This window comes from Eretmochelys imbricata, chromosome 14 (genome assembly GCF_965152235.1).
Source record: "Eretmochelys imbricata isolate rEreImb1 chromosome 14, rEreImb1.hap1, whole genome shotgun sequence".
Classification (NCBI taxonomy): Eukaryota; Metazoa; Chordata; order Testudines; family Cheloniidae; genus Eretmochelys; species Eretmochelys imbricata.
This window is the reverse complement of record NC_135585.1, coordinates 18,737,068-18,754,471: the sequence shown is the minus strand read 5'-3', so window position 1 is coordinate 18,754,471 and position 17,404 is coordinate 18,737,068. Positions and strand designations below refer to the sequence as shown.

At 44.2% G+C, this 17,404-nt stretch overlaps 1 protein-coding gene across 1 annotated transcript; it reads left to right on the top strand.

Moving 5' to 3' along the window:
• Window positions 1-200: 200 nt before the first annotated feature.
• CD7 (CD7 molecule) lies at window positions 201-14,332 on the top strand. The gene is made up of 4 exons (XM_077833619.1): window positions 201-323; window positions 7,794-8,132; window positions 10,685-10,794; window positions 12,080-14,332. Exons 1-4 carry the CDS (start codon window positions 251-253, stop codon window positions 12,194-12,196), a joined length of 639 nt encoding a protein of 212 aa, XP_077689745.1. The 5' UTR covers window positions 201-250; the 3' UTR covers window positions 12,197-14,332.
• The last annotated feature ends 3,072 nt before the right edge of the window (window positions 14,333-17,404 follow it).

Genomic DNA, 17,404 nt, shown 5'->3' with positions numbered 1-17,404 from the left:
GTGCATAGATGAACTGAGCCCTACAAACACCGATGGTTTGGGGTTTTTTCCCCCGCATCAGCACTTCTTCAAAACTAGCTCATGCAGTGGTGTTTGTGCTTCTCTGTTTGTTACTGATGTGGTTGACAGCTAGCAGATGCGGGTTCAGCGTCACAGGAGAAACAGCTCATCAAGCTCTGCCTTTCTTCACTTGACGTTGGGTGGGATTTTATGCAGTAGCACAGAAATCTAGCTCCAAAGGTTTGTGAAAATGCCCTGGACACCGGTTCTTCCAGCTGCGTTTCTGCTCTTCCTGCTTTTCCAGAGTACCCCAGCCCAGAAAGGTATGTAGTGAAGATTCAAGCTTTAACTTTGTTTTGGAATATTGTAGCTCCAATGGCTCAGTCTGTTAAATCCAAATTTGGCTTGGGGTCCTTCTAATCTGGGCAAGTGACCTGCTATTCACAATGGCTGGTGAGTAACAATGGGTCCCCTAGGATTCCTTTCAACTAGTATTGAAGATGATTTAGCTACGAGCGTAGATAGAGTCTCACCTTTTTCATCACTCTTACAGAAAACTTATTTTCCACCAAATTCCACCAGGTCTCCACCACGCGGTGTATATATAGGTGCTGAGAAACACTTGACTCCATCTACCCTAGCCTACCTTGTTATTTGTTTGCACACATACCTAGTTGCCAGCAATTATGCTATTTGCACATACAATTTTGCAAGGCCTTTATGTTATGGAAAGCAAGGTCATGAAGTTCTTTACCAAACTTGCTTGGAGAAGGATTTATAACATTGTTATTTCCTGCAAATGTACTCTCTGGGTGTTAATAGTTGTTATCAACCGCTGACTGGGGAGAGGTGGGTTGGTTTAAAAGGAAACAAAAGTTTCAGAAGTTTTCTGAAATTTTCTGAGATTGAATTTGGTATTTCCCAGGCATTTCAACTATGGTAGGATTGTTTTGTGTTTCATAGTATTTTTTAGTCAAAAGAAAATACGCTTCAGGTGATATATTTCAGCCAGCAACCACAATAATAAAACCCCAACAATGTTTAACAGAGATTTCTTGGAACCTTTTTAACTCTTCAGACCATTTGTTACAGTAGGACTCATACCACTGAAAATAATTTTTGTACAGATGATTTATTACTTTAAGTTCAGTTGCTTTTCTTCCCCCACAGTACCTCTGTCTGTGCATAAAGAGGGAATATGTAATAGTGTGGGGGGGCTGCGAAAAGAAGTATTTCTTACTGTGAGTTTGGGGTAACTCAGTCACTCTCATACATTGGAGCCAAACAATGAATTCTGCAAATCAGTCCAATCAAGTGGCTATAGTATAAGAGCTTTGTAGCACAAACATTTTGTCAGTGCCACTTATTTTGCTTCTATCTTTGTAGTTCCCCCTCTACTTTCGCCCTTTGAAACATTTTTGTATTATAGAAATAATGAAACCATTGGTATGGGTTGAAGAGTGTCATCTACAAGTGCAGAATATAGATTTCTACTGCTGTTGTTCTGATTAGAATTTGGGCCACTTTGCTTAATGATGAAATGCATCCTAGAATACTCAAGAAGCTGACTGAGGAGATATCTGAGCCATTAGCAATTATCTTTGAAAAGTCATGGAAGACGGGAGACATTCCAGCAGACTGGAAAAGGGCAAATATAGTGCCCATCTATAAAAAGGGAAATAAGGACAACCTGAAGAATTACAAAGCAGTCAGATTAACTTCTGTACCCAGAAAGATAATGGAGCAAATAATGAAGCAATCAATTTGCAAACACCTAAAAGACAGTGAGGTGATAAATAACAGTCAGCATGGATTTGTCAAGAACAAATCATGTCAAACCAACCTGCTAGCTTTCTTTGACAGAGTAACAAGCCTTGTGGATGGGGGGAAGCTGTAGATGTGGTATATCTTGACTTTAGTAAGGCTTTTGATACTGCCTCGCATGATCACCTCATAAACAAACTAGGGAAATACAACCTAGATGGAGCTACTATAAGGTGGGTGCAAAACTGGTTGGAAAACAATTCCCAGAGAGTAGTAATCAGTGGTTCACAGTCATGCTGGAAGGGTATAATGAGTGGGGTCCCGCAGGGATCGGTTCTGGGTCCGGTTCTGTTCAATATCTTCACCAGTGATTTAGATAATGGCATAGAGAGTACACTTGCAAAGTTTATGGACGATACCAAGCTGGGAAGGGTTGCAAGTGCTTTGGAGGATAGGATTAAAATTCAAAATGATCTGGACAAACTGGAGAAATGGTCTGAAGTAAATAGGATGAAATTCAATAAAGACAAATGCAAAGTACTCCACTTAGGAAGGAACAATCAATTGCACACATACAAAATGGGAAATGACCTCCTAGGAAGGAGTACTGCAGAAAGGGATCTGGGGGTCATTGTGGATCACAAGCTAAATATGAGTCAACAGTGTAACGCCGTTGCAAAAAAAGCAAACATCATTCTGGGATGTATTAGCAGGAGTATTGTAAGCAAGGCACAAGAAGTAATTCTTCTGCTCTACTCTGTGCTGATTAGGCCTCAACTAGAGTATTGTGTCCAGTTCTGGGCGCCACATTTCAGGAAAGATGTGAACAAATTGGAGAAAGTCCAGAGAAGAGCAACAAAAATGATTAAAGGTCTAGAAAACATTACCTATGAGGGAAGATTGAAAAAACTGGGTTTGTTTAGTCTGGAGAGGAGAAGACTGAGAGGGGACATGATAACAGTTTTCAAGTACATAAAAGGTTGTTACAAGGAGGAAGAAGAAAAATTGTTCTTCTAAACCTCTGAGGATAGGACAAGTAGCAATGCGCTTAAATTGCAGCAAGGGTGGTTTAGGTTGGACATTAGGAAAAACTTCCTGTCAGAGTGGATTAACAAAAATAAATCTGCAACTAGGGTTTTTGATTTCAAAAGGGCTGACTTTCAAAAATTAAGGAAATTAGTTAGGGAAGTGGATTGGACTGAAGAATTTATAGATCTAAAGGTAGAGGAGGCCTGGGATTATTTTAAATCAAAGCTGCAGAAGCTATCGGAAGCCTGCATCCCAAGAAAGGGGAAAAAATTCATAGGCAGGAGTTGTAGACGAAGCTGGATGAGCAAGCATCTCAGAGAGGTGATTAAGAAAAAGCAGAAAGCATACAGGGAGTGGAAGAAGGGAGGATCAGCAAGGAAAGCTACCTTATTGAGGTCAGAACATGTAGGGATAAAGTGAGACAGGCTAAAAGTCAAGTAGAGTTGGACCTTGCAAAGGGAATTAAAACCAATAGTAAAAGGTTCTATAGTCATATAAATAAGAAGAAAACAAAGAAAGAAGAAGTGGGACCGCTAAACACTGAGGATGGAGTGGAGGTCAAGGATAATCTAGGCATGGCCCAATATCTAAACAAATACTTTGCCTCAGTCTTTAATAAGACTAAAGAGGATCTTAGGGATAATGGTAGCATGACAAATGGGAATGAGGATATGGAGGTAGACATTACCATATTTGAGGTAGAAGCGAAACTCAAACAGCTTAATGGGACTAAATCGGGGGGCCCAGATAATCTTTATCCAAGAATATTAAAGGAATTGGCACATGAAATTGCAAGCCCATTAGCAAGAATATTTAATGAATCTGTAAACTCAGGGGTTGTACCGTATGATTGGAGAATTGCTAACATAGTTCCTATTTTTAAGAAAGGGAAAAAAAGTGATCCGGGTAATTATAGGCCTGTTAGTTTGACATCTGTAGTATGTAAGGTCTTGGAAAAAATTTTGAAGGAGAAGGTAGTTAAGGACATTGAAGTCAATGGCAAATGGGACAAAATACAATACAAAAGGTAGATCGTGCCAAACCAACCTGATCTCCTTCTCTGAGAAAGTAACAGATTTTTTAGACAAAGGAAATGCAGTGGATCTAATTTACCTAGATTTTAGTAAGGCATTTGATACTGTGCCACATGGGGAATTATTAGTTAAATTGGATAAGATGGGGATCAATAGGAAAATTGAAAGGTGGATAAGGAATTGGTTAAAGGGGAGACTACAACGGGTCCTACTGAAAGGTGAACTGTCAGGCTGGAGGGAGGTTACCAGTGGAGTTCCTCAAGGATCGGTTTTGGGACCAATCTTATTTAATCTTTTTATTACTGACCTTGGCACAAAAAGTGGGAGTGTGCTAATAAAGTTTGCGGATGATACAAAGCTGGGAGGCATTGCCAATTTAGAGAAGGACAGGGATATCCTACTGGAGGATCTGGATGACCTTGTAAACTGGAGTAATAGTAATAGGATGAAATTTAATAGTGAGAAGTGTAAGGTCATGCATTTAGGGATTAATAACAAGAATTTTAGTTATAAGCTAGGGACGCATCAATTAGAAGTAACGGAGGAGGAAAAGGACCTTGGAGTATTGGTTGATCATAGGATGACTATGAGCTGCCAATGTGATATGGCCATGAAAAAAGCTAATGCGGTCTTGGGATGCATCAGGAGAGGTATTTCCAGTAGAGATAAAGAGGTGTTAGTACCGTTATACAAGGCACCGGTGAGACCTCACCTGGAATACTGTGTGCAGTTCTGGTCTCCCATGTTTAAGAAGGATGAATTCAAACTGGAACAGGTACAGAGAAGGGCTACTAGGATGATCCGAGGAATTGAAAACTTGTCTTATGAAAGGAGACTCAAGGAGCTTGGCTTGTTTAGCCTAACTAAAAGAAGGTTGAGGGGAGATATGATTGCTCTCTATAAATATATCAGAGGGATAAATACAGGAGAGGGAGAGGAATTATATAAGCTCAGTACCAATGTGGACACAAGAAGAAACGGCTATAAACTGGCCACCAGGAAATTTAGACTAGAAATTAGACGAAGGTTTCTAACCATCAGAGGAGTGAAGTTTTGGAATAGACTTCCAAGCGAAGCACTGGGGGCAAAAGATCTATCTGGCTTTAAGATTAAACTCGATAAGTTTATGGAGGAGATGGTATGATGGGATAACACGGTTTTGGTAATTAAATATTCATGGTAAATAGGCCCAATGGCCTGTGATGGGATATTAGATGGGGTGGGATCCGAGTTATCCAGGAAAGAATTTTCTGTAGTATCTGGCTGATGAATCTTGCCCATATGTTCAGGGTTTAGCTGATCGCCATATTTGGGGTCGGGAAGGAATTTTCCTCCAGGGCAGATTGGAAGAGGCCCTGGAGGTTTTTCGCCTTCCTCTGTAGCATGGGGCACGGGTCACTTGCTGGAGGATTCTCTGCTCCTTGAAGTCTTTAAACTACGATTTGAGGACTTCAATAGCACAGATATAGGTGTGAGGTTTTTTGCAGGAGTGGTGGGTGAAATTCTGTGGCCTGCGTTGTGCAGGAGGTCAGACTAGATGATCATAATGATTCCTTCTGACCTAAATATCTATGAATCTATGAATCTATGGTTAAGCACTGGAATAAATTGCCTAGGGAGATTGTGGAATTTCCATCATTGGGGATTTTTAAGAACAGGTTGGACGAACACCTGTTAAGGATGGTCTAGATAATACTTAGTCCTGCCTTGGGTGCAGGGGACTGGACTAGATGACCTCTCGAGGTCCCTTCCAGTTCTATGATGCTATGGTTTGAAATATATTCCATGGTTTGTGACATGCAGGAATTTACATGACTATCATAACCACATATATGCTATTAGACAATACACTGCAAAGATACTTGAAATAAGAAGATTGGGCAACTTCAGAGGATTTAAGTTGTGAATATCAGCCCCAACCTGATCATATTTCATTTAAAAATTAATGAGAGAAAATTCCTTATTCAGTAGTGTGGTATTGTAGTTTGGGATCATTAAGTCTCAGAAGTTCCTGCTATCGGTAGATATTTGCCTGGTGCCATCAGTCACTAGATCCTATTTGTACATGGTTGCACCAGATCTGAAAGAAACCCATGAAATGTAGCTACTTTGAGACCTGAACTCACTTCTATACAACATAGCCTGGGAGAAAACTGGACAACAGGGGAATCACATGGGTTTTTTTGGTTTGTTTAGTTGGGTTTTTTGGGTGGGTGGGGAAAGTGTTATGCTACAGTGTATTGCCAGACTGGGTATCTTAAAAAAAAATTTTTTTAAATGCTCTCGCTCAGTCACAAGATATGGCCTTGAAGCGTATATCAATGGGTGCAAATCTATAGTCTGTGTTATTCAGAATGTCAGAACTAGAATATTGTAATTTTCCCTTCTGGCCTTCAAAATCTCGGAATCTGTAATATTATGATTATTGTTTGCTGAATGCCATCAGGGTACTCAGTACTGTTCAAATGCAGTGGAGCACACATTCTGTGTTCCCAAGTGTTTGTTTATAATCTGCATTACTGATCTGAAGCCTGCAGTACACAGTTCCTGTGGATTACTTTTGTATCTTTTATTATTATGGTGTGAAAGTCACTGGGAGCACATAAAACCCAAGCATTTAGCTGGCATACCTGGAGGTGAAATCTACACCCCAACAAAGGACCAAGGCCCTGGGCAGCTATCACAGCTCCTCCATTGCAGCTGCTACTTCAGTCCATTGCATGGAATAGTGGATCCTCTGGACCTATGTAAAGTCAGATCCGTGGCTCCTTACCTTGCCCAGTGGCAGCTCCCAACAAAACAGGAGGGGAAGCAGGCCAGTGAGCAACCTCCAAAGACACTGAATGGGAGACAGAAGGCCACTGGGTCTCCCCCTGGAAGACAACCAAAATAAGGATGGAAGCCTGGGCCTGCTGATGGAGAGGGGGGAAGTCTTGTGAGGAGAGTGAGCAGATTTGTAGGGGTAGGCAGGCTCCAATGTCTGGATACACATTCACACATTTGGATTCTGATTCCAAATGACCAGGTTCACCCCAGAGTGAGAGGTCTGAGCTGGCTTCAGGAACCCAGCAAAGGCAGTGGAGATAAGCTTCCAAGATGGTCAGCGGAAGGAAAATGGCTATTAAAAGAGACTTATTTGTTCACCTCTCACTTTTAGATAGGGTGTAAGGTGCACCTTACCCTTCTATCCTCCAGGTGAAGCCCTGCCTCAGTTTCCTCTCTGAGGGGAGGGATCTGTTTTAATTGCTCACAACATGACTCAAGTTCTAACTCAAAGCTTCCCCTCCTGGGCCTTGGTTTATCACCATACAAAATATATCCCAACAGGAGACCCCATCCACCCACACCTCCTCAGGATATCACAGCTCTCCTCTAGGGCCTGTAGATAATCCTTCACCCTTCCCAGACTACAGTTTCCTCCCTCGGAAGCCCCATAGCCCAATCAATTGGGTGTGCAGATAACCCTCTTCCTCTTGTGTTTGGGGTTCATAAGTCCCACCCCAGGCTGTACGGGTTCCAGACAGCTATTGCCCCTCCTCAGGCTACTGCTTGGAGAGGCCTAAAAATCACTGCTGTTCCCCTTCAGGTCTCCAAGTGGGCAGACTCCCTGTCCCTGCCAGGTCTCTTTTTAAACTAAGAAAGTGGTTTGGCCTTTTATATCCTGCTTCATCTCCCATCAAGCCTTGCCCTCAGGCCTGCGACTCTAATAGTGCCTGAACTACAAGTCCCAGAATTCCGTTGATATAGCTCTGGGAAGTGTGAACAGTGGTGGATGGGTGTCTGTCCTTGAAGGGCCAGCACACTCTGTTACAAAGAGTATGGCAAAGACACCTGGCTCTGGAGCAGAGGGGTGTTTTGTAATTGGAAGAGCTTGCTAGTGCAAGGCCATCCTCCCTCTAGCCTCCAACAGTTCCCAGTCAGCCGCATGGTAATAACATGTTTTCCTTTCCTCCTCTCTGCATGCAGGTGTGACACAGGAGCCAGCTATTCTCATAGTTAATGAAGGAGAGTCGGTCAACATAACCTGCTCCGTTACTAACAAGGGGATACTAGTAGGGATGTATTTGAAAAGAGAAGTTGTAAATGCCATGGAAGTGCTATACATCAAAAATAATAGTCATACCAGTACCGTAGACTTTCACTACAAAGACCGCATCGAGATCTCCTTACTCGGGACAGAAATGAGGATAACGCTGCACCAGTTGCAGAAAAATGACACTGCTGTATATGTCTGTAGTGGGAGCACGCTAGAAAATTTCGAGCCCCGTAATGTGTTGAGCCATGGCACCATATTGGTGGTGAAAGGTATTGCACGTTTTTCTATTTTTTTTAAAGTGTAAGACAAGTGGGTATTTATTTTCAGTTGAAAGGGCTGAGGAAGTGTAGAACATTAACTGAATGGTTATGTGTTTCAGTATATGAGTAGAGCCAAGGATGGGTTTATGGAAAGACGGGGTCTTCTTACAGTTTATGTTTTTTCCCATATACCAACCATAAATTTTTGATCTGAAGACAACAAGAAAGAACAAAAGTAAAGTCCCCATGCAAGAGGCCAGTGTGTGTCTCATCTGTAACAGGCTGCAGCAAGTCTGAAAGTGAAATGGTTGCTCTTTCTGCATTGAACAGATTTCTTTGACATGGAAACAGGCAATACACAGAAAACAAAGGCATCGTAGTTTTATAGCTACAGACACCACAGTTATTCCCTCCCGAATTTGCTGTTCAGCCATAAAATTTTAAATGTAACCCCCATTTCCTTCCCAGGTTACTTGGGAGTAGGCAACTCTCACCTGTGATCTGGGTACCTATGTCATTAAGGATAATGGAAATCCTGGGTGTCCCAGTTGAGTTGAAGAATTAGGTGGGAAGTCATAAGTACCTGCTCTGTTCCACAAAAGATGATAATTCCCACAACCATTTTTGAAATACCAGACAGTACAAAGTAGTTGTTGCATATTGCCTTGAAATAGCTGCCCTGTCCTTCTGCACTTTCCTCTCTTTCTCTTTAAAGTCAGAGGTGACTTCTGCTCAGATTTGGTCAATTTACAAGTCAGCAGGTAATCATGCTGCAAATTCAGGATGGGATCCAAAGATAAAGCTCCATTTTGGTTAGTTTTTTCCCCACCTACCTCTTGCATCATCAGCCCCAGTAATAAAGATTCTAAAGTCAAACCTTTTGGCAATAGTTTTGTTGAAATGTTGAGGCAGAGTAGAATCGAGGTCACTCTCTCCCTGCTCTATTGACTCTGCAGCATAATACAGAAAATTGGTTTTGTCTATAGAATATGTAGAGATGACTCAAAAATACATGAGGCTAGATTGGGCAGCTCTCACTTATGCTGGCAGGTACTTATGACTTCATTGGGTCTCCTTGTGTAAGAGACCACCAGGAGTAGGGGTTGCACAGTTTAGCCCACAGAAAACAGAGTTGCTAAATAGAAAGGGGCAATTCCTACCTAGTTTCTTTCCCAACGATTGTGTAACCACACTGCTATCACAGCCTTATCCCATGGGATTTACTGGAGCCAGGAGCATGGCAGGGATCCCAATTGTTGTCGCAGAGTTACAAAGCAGGGTGTAACTTTAAACAGAGAGGACTCAATAAATGTGGAGTACTGTACCCTGCCACAATAGAGTCTGTAATGCCCTTGGTTAAAGAGAAGATAAAGCAAGGGCCAGTTGTACCCTATTTCATCTAGTCCCCTATGTCTTTACTAGAGTCAGATATATAACTGGGCCGCCATGTGAAGATGACATTTTTCAAATCTATGCACTTGAAGCTTCATAAGAACACGTGGCTGTAGCCGTTATTAAACATGAAGTCATGGCTATTATACGGTGGTTTGTTTTCAATAATTGTGGCATTGGACAGTGGTACGCTGGTTGCACAATAATTCTTTGGAGAAGTGGTAGGGTAGTGGTTACATGTCATTCCTGGCACAGTTCTGTACCCCATGATACCAGAACAGTAAACCTTGATGCTTAGCTTCTTCTTACTCCAAGTGTTCCAGCACTGCACGCAATGGTAGCAACCATCCTAATGGGATTGGCACCTAAATCCTTTGTGTTCCAGGATGAAAGCCATACTGCCATCTCCACTGGTCGTCTTCTTCTTTCGTATGGCTGGGGTAGAGCAGCAACTATAATTTCACCTGAAGCTGATGGAGCCAAATGGCTACATCAGGAGTAGCAGAATTTATTGCAGTAATGCCCCCTTCATATTTATGAATTGGGCAATAGGTAGTGATATGTTCGATGGTCTGTTGTGGGGAACAACACTCGCACCACGCGGAGTTCTTGATTTTCCATTTTTGCATTCGATGCCCGCATCTACCATGGTTGGTTCGGATTTGGGTCAGAGTTGACCATGGAACACCAAACCCAGAAACTTTCTGCGTGGAATCCGGCACAGGGTACTTATTTTTTAAGTCTTGTTTAGCCCAGTCTGCTTTCCAAGCCTCCTCCTGATCGTAGCCTGATTGTATGAGACTAAACGAATGTTCCCAGAAAGGCTTGCAGGACTTAACACAGTGGGGGCAGGGCATTGTCAAGTCTTGGTGTATAGGAAGACATCTGTTTTCCTGGATTCGCTGAGCTTCGCGGAATGTCACAGCAGTTCAGTGTATCGGTGGGGGAGCGATGTTAGACAGAACAGGTAGCCAACCTGTTGTTGGAGTCAACTTAAGGGTTCCCGTGATGTGTGGTGTGACACTGGGAATGCACTGGTGGTAATGAGGAATGATGGTGACACTGGTGGACTTCCAGTTTGCTGGCCTGCAGAGCCCCCTGCAGAGCAATATAACATGTTCCTCACATGAAGTCATAATTCTGCCTCTCCTCTGATAAATCACCCACAGAAATGGAGCAGGCAGAGTGCTGTGTGGCTTTCTGGGTGCCCTATGTCCTTTCCTTCATGGTTTTGATCTCGGTTTCTGCGCTGGGATACCTCATTCTGTCTCACATCGATGTAAGTATGTCTTCGGCCACAGCCCCAATGTTTTCTGCACTTCTGACCCTGCAGATAGGAGTCATCCCCAAGCACAACCACGCCTGTTAAAATGCTGTGCATATAAAACATTGTGGAGCCATAAGACATGCATATGATAAACCTCTCTAACCATGTGTGTCTCCTATTGTCCCTTTGTCCTTCCATCCCCACTGCTCCCATCCCTTTGTGTGCTGACATCCCCTGGTGTCATGACTACATGTAGACTGCAAATTGCTGAAGGAGGGACTGTGGCTTCTATCATGACTGTACAGCCCCAGGCTCATTTTCAGGCTCATTATAATAATAATTTCTTAGAGAGGAGGAGGAAAGCACAAGCCAGCCCCCTTACCCCCGCCCCCCCAGCTTTGCCTATGGACCTTGATGTGGTAACTGCATTGAAATCCCACCATTCTGCGGTTGCCCTTCTCACTGAAGAATGGAATCTCAACAAGCCCCCTATTGGGATGGACGAGAGGGACGTCCCCTTCTTGTGGTGTTCTGTGGGAGATCAGGGACACCACAGGGTCATGAAGAAGCTCAGTGTCAGAGGGTAGCACAGCCATGTTCCCTGACAATAAAGTTTCCTCAGAGGGCTTATGCAGAAAAGCCTCTTTGGAAATGGGTTGTGACTGACACACGCACTCACCTCCCATGCCCTGCATGTTTATTTAGGAGAGTCATTTCGAACTGTAGAACAGGATTGAATGAAAGCCTTGCTTTGGGCCTCCTCCTAACAAGTTTAACAGGCACCGCAGTGCAATGATGCCAGCAAGCCTCTCCTAAGGAAGCCATGTCTCCTCTTGCAATAATTACAAGACAATTGTCCAAAGCTGTTGGAGCCATTGATACTTTCAGCCCCCTAAAGAGCTGCTGGTGGAAGAGCCTGTAAGAATTTTGGGGAGGGATAGCTCAGTGGTTTGAGCATTGGCCTGCTAAACCCAGGGTTGTGAGTTCAATCCGTGAGGGGGCCATTTAGGGATCTGGGGCAAAAATTGGGGATTGGCCCTGCTTTGAGCAGGGGGTCGGACTAGATGACCTCCTGAGGTCCCTTCCAACCCTGATATTCTATGATTCTATATTTAACCCAGCCCTTTCTGCTTGTTGCTCTATGTAATTCCTTTGGGCTAAGAGAAGGACCGTTTTGTTATCTCTGCTTGTAACTCCCTGCACACTGAGATGAAAACAACTCCTGGGCAGGGGTTCTGCTCCAGCCCTAGACCTGGATGGCTGCCTGAGTGTTTTGTTTTTGTTTTGTTTTTTGCAGATCAAGAAACACTGCCAAGAAGGAAAGAAAAAGCAAGCAAATACGGTGTATGAAGACATGTCCTACACCCATAGGGTCAACACCCTGGCCACAGGCAACTCTTATAGCTATTATTAACAAGCTCTTGCCAGCTGAGGCAGTGTGGACATCAGCAGCTCCTTCTCCATGTGCTTGAGCTAGAAAGGCTGACATCTGACAGTCATTCCCTTTAGTGAAAAGAAAAAAATACCTGCCTTGTGTCCTGTGCAATATTTCTGCTTATTTCAATCAATTGTGAAGACCACTTTGGGGTGGGGGGCAGGGAGGTTACTTACAGAAAATGTAGAGAAATGAGTGCATCCCTGAGTGTCTGAGTGTGTGCTGGGGAAGGTGGCATTAGATGCTGCGGTGTATGATGCAACACCTTCCCTTGCTCCGCCCGTTAGTGATGCTCACAGTCCCCAATGAAGCATGTGAGAGAAGTTGTGTCGGGAGTACGGGGAGGCACTCAGGTCCAGATCCACAAAGGGACTTAGGCACCTCAACCCACACAGGCACCTCTAAGTCCCGGTTTAGGTGCCACTGAGATCCACAAAACCTCCACTCAGCTTCACCTAACCCTGTAGGTGCCTAAATGTGCTCAGCGCCTGATTTTGCAGTAAAAGTTCCCTGGGCACCTAAGTTCCTCTGGGCAAGGGCGCACCTGCCTCCCTCTTGGTGTCTGACCACCTAAGCCCCAGAGCAATCCAAGAACCAAGGGAAGATAGGTACTCCTCCACCTATCTTACCTGTGGGACCTGATCCAATAGGCACGCTCAGACCTTACCTACTGGATTGGGTCCCACAGAAAATCTGGCTGGAGGAAAATGGTGGTGCTGGTGCCTACCTTATAACATTCAGCCCAGTGGTTAGCTCACTTTACTGGTATGTGGGCAACCTGGGTTCAGTCCCCCTCTTTGCTTGAGGGGAAGAAAGGATCTGAACAGAGATCTCCCGCAAGTGCTCGGACTACTGAGTTATGGGATATGCTGATGTGGGACTCTCTCCTGTGAAACCTGTTCCATTTTGAATAAATACTTAGTACTTGGGAGAGAAAATGGCTCTGCAGATGGGTGTTTAGAGCATGCAGTTCCCCTGCTCCAGTGATTGTAACTAGTTATCCACCATGTAAGAGCTTCAACAGGAGAAAGCGAGGGAGCCCAACAACAGACCTCTCCTATGGCTCAGTGGTTAGAGCACTCTCCTGCGAGCTGGGTGACTCCTCTTCAAATCCTTTCTCTCCCTCAGACAGGGTGGGGGGAATTGAACCTGGGTCTCCCAAGCCACAGCTAAGTGCTCTAAAGTTAGGTGGTAGACACTGCCTCCTCCTGTGGCTGTTTTGTGTGCAGGTGCCCAACTCATTCTCCCAAGAAACAAGGTAGGAACCTAAGCTGCTTGACTCCAGGCAGCTGGTTCCTATTCATGGATCATTAGCAGAAATAGCAGCCTGGTCATAGACACCTATCTCTGGGAGAGAGGTAGGGGTTAGCACACCTGCCTTTTGTCAGCATCTCCCATTGGCTAGCTGAGGTGGCTCCCTGCCTAGCGTACTGGCTTTTGTAGAGCTCATTCTAAGGTGCCTCTCTCGCCCCATGGGAGCTTAGGCACCTAACTCAGGCTGTGTGGATTGCAGTGTTGTTCTGTGATTTTCTAGGTATCTAAACATGGGGTGTTCCTATACTCCGCACTGTAACGCCTGAACCCATGAGGTAGGCTTCAGACACCATGGTGATGCACATCCATATAAAAACATAGATGGATAAATAAATAGATGGATTCCAGCATTTGCAACAAAGCACAGGTAGCTGGGTAAGTGGGTTTTGTGTAATCTAAGTATTAAAGCAGAGGCAGTTCCTCAGAACAGCATTCAAAACCCATTTGTGAAATGGCAAAATACAAATGTAAAGAGCTTGTCTAACACCCCTGTAGTCATTGACTATCCCACAGGGATGAAGTTGGACCTACAGTGTATATGACTGGTCTTGCTTTAGGGTAATAGCCAGATGGCTGGGATTCTTGTATTAAATTCAGGAAATGGTGAGGTTTTCAGGTCCATGATATCACAGAAGCTGCTGTCCCTCTTTCTGGTTCTTTGTCTGTTTAATGTAGGTTATTACACAACACAGCTCAGTAAACCCACCTCAGTGATGCTGCACTGTACAATGACTTTCAAAAGTCAGCTAGCCTGGACCACAATCAATAGCTAAAAGAAAAGGAGTACTTGTAGCACCTTAGAGACTAACCAATTTATTTGAGTATGAGCTTTTGTGAGCTACAGCTCACGAAAGCTCATGCTCAAATAAATTGGTTAGTCTCTAAGGTGCTACAAGTACTCCTTTTCTTTTTGCAAAGACAGACTAACACGGCTGTTACTCTGAAACCAATCAATAGCTAGACATCTGACCAGGGAGTGGATGAGCCTGGGCCAAAATCACTCTAGGATATTTACCTTTCTCTTGGTAACATGAGTTTGAAAACTCAGTGGGGTGAATAAAAAGCTACATTAGCTCTGTAATGGCTTATATAGACCTGTCCATTGGTTAGCAGGGAAGGATTTAATCCTCTTTCTCTCTGGCTAGAGGACAGACCACAGCTGTCTGCCTTGAGTGCAGGGAGATCCAGAGTTGGCTCAGCTGTGAGGAATTAATTAATTACCCCCAGCCCCAGCACAGTATAAAACAGGGGAAGTGGGCCTGATATTTGTTATTGGATTCAGGGTGTTTAGGAAGGACGTTAATGAAGGAAAATGATCTTTAAAGTTTTTTTTTGTGCTTTGTATTTGATTGAGGGAAGCTGTCTTGTATTTGGTCTGCAAAGGGGACAAGATATCCTTTATCTTGGTGGTATATTTCTATTTTGCATTACAAATTTGTTCAGAGCGTACCAGTCTCCTTTCTCAGTTAGCACTGTGGGTGCTCAGCACTTCTGAGAACTGGACCTGAAGTGTCCCAACTTGGGCACCCGCAATCAGGGGCTGCTTCTGCAAATCTTGGCCTTAGTATCTCTCTATGTTGTAACCATGGAGCAATGCACAATAGAGCAGGGGTTCCCAAACTGAGGGTTGGGACCCCTCAGGGGATCGTGAGGTTATTACCTGTGGGGTCACGAGCTGTCAGCCTCCAACCCAAACCCCGCTTCGCCTCCAGTGTTTATAATTGTGTTTAAATATATTTAAAAGTGTTCTTCGTTTATAAGGGGGGGGTCACACTCAAAGACTTGCTGTGTGAAAGGGGTCACCAGTACAAAAGTTTGAGAAGCACTGCAATAGAGTGTGTGGGTGAGGAAATCTATTAGCTATTGAAGACAGAAGTTGTTTTTTTTTTTTCCTGTAATAGACAACGGATAAGCAGGGGGCTTGTTTACCCACCACAATATTTCCTGTCATCTAGAAGGTGCCAAAAAGACAGATTGTGAGTCATTAGGGAGGAGAGAGGGTACTGAGAGAGAATTTTTGGTTAGGCAACAATCTGTAACTACAGCAGAGTGGCTGCTTGAATTGGTGTCTCATCAAAGACATTCCCAACTGTTTTGTCACTTTTGCATGAGTAGATTATTGAATATTCAGTATATTATTGCATGGCTATAGTCCAGCATGCTGTACTCACATATCTGCAATATTCATTTGTATGTGTGTTATGTGACTGTCAGCTCAGATCCTGTAATCCTTACCCAGGCAGAGCTCCCGTTGCATTCACTGGAAGTTTTCCCTGAGTAGGGACTACAGAACTGGGTACATAATAGTTAATATTTTACTGTGTAGTTGTTGGAAAAATACCAAATCCACTGGTCAAACTTTAAATGTGTATGAAATGCTACATGCACATTGATGAAGAGGGCTTTACACATTTCTTTTTGTATCCACATTTTTTTCAGTTTCTATATCTTTTCATGTCCTTTACAAATTAACATTATAGATACCGATTTAGTTTTACTTTTAGGCTAGTTTGACAGTTTCCTGCAAAGCACAATAAAATCTATAGCAGACACTGCCTCTAACACTCAATTCCCATTGTTAAGGTAGCATTGGAAAATATTGTCCAGCACATGATTTTCAATTTAGAGTAAATTGGTGAAGAAATTTGAGGGGAGGAACTGCTCACCTTCCGAGTGCAGCTTTTACCTGTGTAACCCTTCTGCCCGTCAGAGTTGGCAGCAACAAGGGCCGGGTTCAATATCTAGGGGTTCCATTCCAATAACACAATGCAAACCGGCTCGAGCCCCCACCCAGTGACCTGGGACAAATATATACCACCCCCACTGGGCGCCTCCAAGAGGCAATACTTCCCCTCTCGCAAGCACATAGTCTGAGTGTAGCAAAAGCCTTTTAATAACAGAGAGAAACAATGTGGCATTATGTTGGGGAAACACCACCAACAGGATTCATAACACAACCCATGAGCAAAAAAAAAAACCCACCCCAGGCAAATTGGGGCATGCCCTTTTCCCTTTGGTTCTTGAGTCCAGCAACCCCAAATCACCCAAAGTCCCAAAAGTCCAATGCCCCAAAAGTCTCTGTCCCTGGTCAGGGCAGCCCCAGAGTTTGAAAGTTTATCTGCGGAGCTTTACCTCCCAACCTGAGTGGAAATGGGACGGGGGTAAGAGGCACCTTACATGATCTGAAGCTGACCGCCCCATAGCGGCGCTCCGCTCCGCCAGCCGCCCCACAAACTCGTTCGCTCCGCTCCGCCAGCCGCCCCACGAACTCGTTCGCTCAGCTGTGCTCCGCTCCGCCAGCCACCCCACGAACTCCTTCGCTCAGCTCCCCGGCCCACAAGCAGCTCCTGCCATCCACACACTGCTCCGCGTCGAACTGCTTCACCAGCCGTCCCGCAAACTGCTCCACAATATATCTTCAGGCTCCCCCACTACTTAACACAACACTCAGTGATTTCAGCTCTTAGGTGAATTCAGCTTGTAGTAGGGGAGCCCCAGTGCTGGTGCACTGTCAGCCCAAAGGGAGCTCAGCAGCCTATAACTAGACTTCAAATTAAATCAAAATTAGCTCTGATATTCCACAGTGGAGAGAGAAGGAAGTGCAATTAGCATGTAAGGCCCTCACCAAGGAGCCCATGCCACCAAGTATTAATACTTGTCCCCAGCCTCTCTCCATTCACACAGTTTTGGGACCCATGACCCTTGCCTAGCGAGTGCTACTTAGTTGATGGTGAATCCCTCCATCATAACAAAAGGCCACGTACAGTTCCAAGCACAGTTCCCATAATCAGGGTAATAACAATTTATTCTTCCTGCCCCAATAACAGAGACACTGGGGATCCCACAGCAGCCAAAGTGACCATTTGGGCAGCT

Coding starts and splice junctions, on each gene's coding strand:
- CD7 (XM_077833619.1), top strand. CDS start 251: ATGCCCTGGACACCGGTTCTTCCAGCTGCGTTTCTGCTCTTCCTGCTT. Junction 324..7,793: donor GAGTACCCCAGCCCAGAAAG/GTATGTAGTGAA, acceptor CTCTGCATGCAG/GTGTGACACAGGAGCCAGCT. Junction 8,133..10,684: donor CACCATATTGGTGGTGAAAG/GTATTGCACGTT, acceptor AATCACCCACAG/AAATGGAGCAGGCAGAGTGC.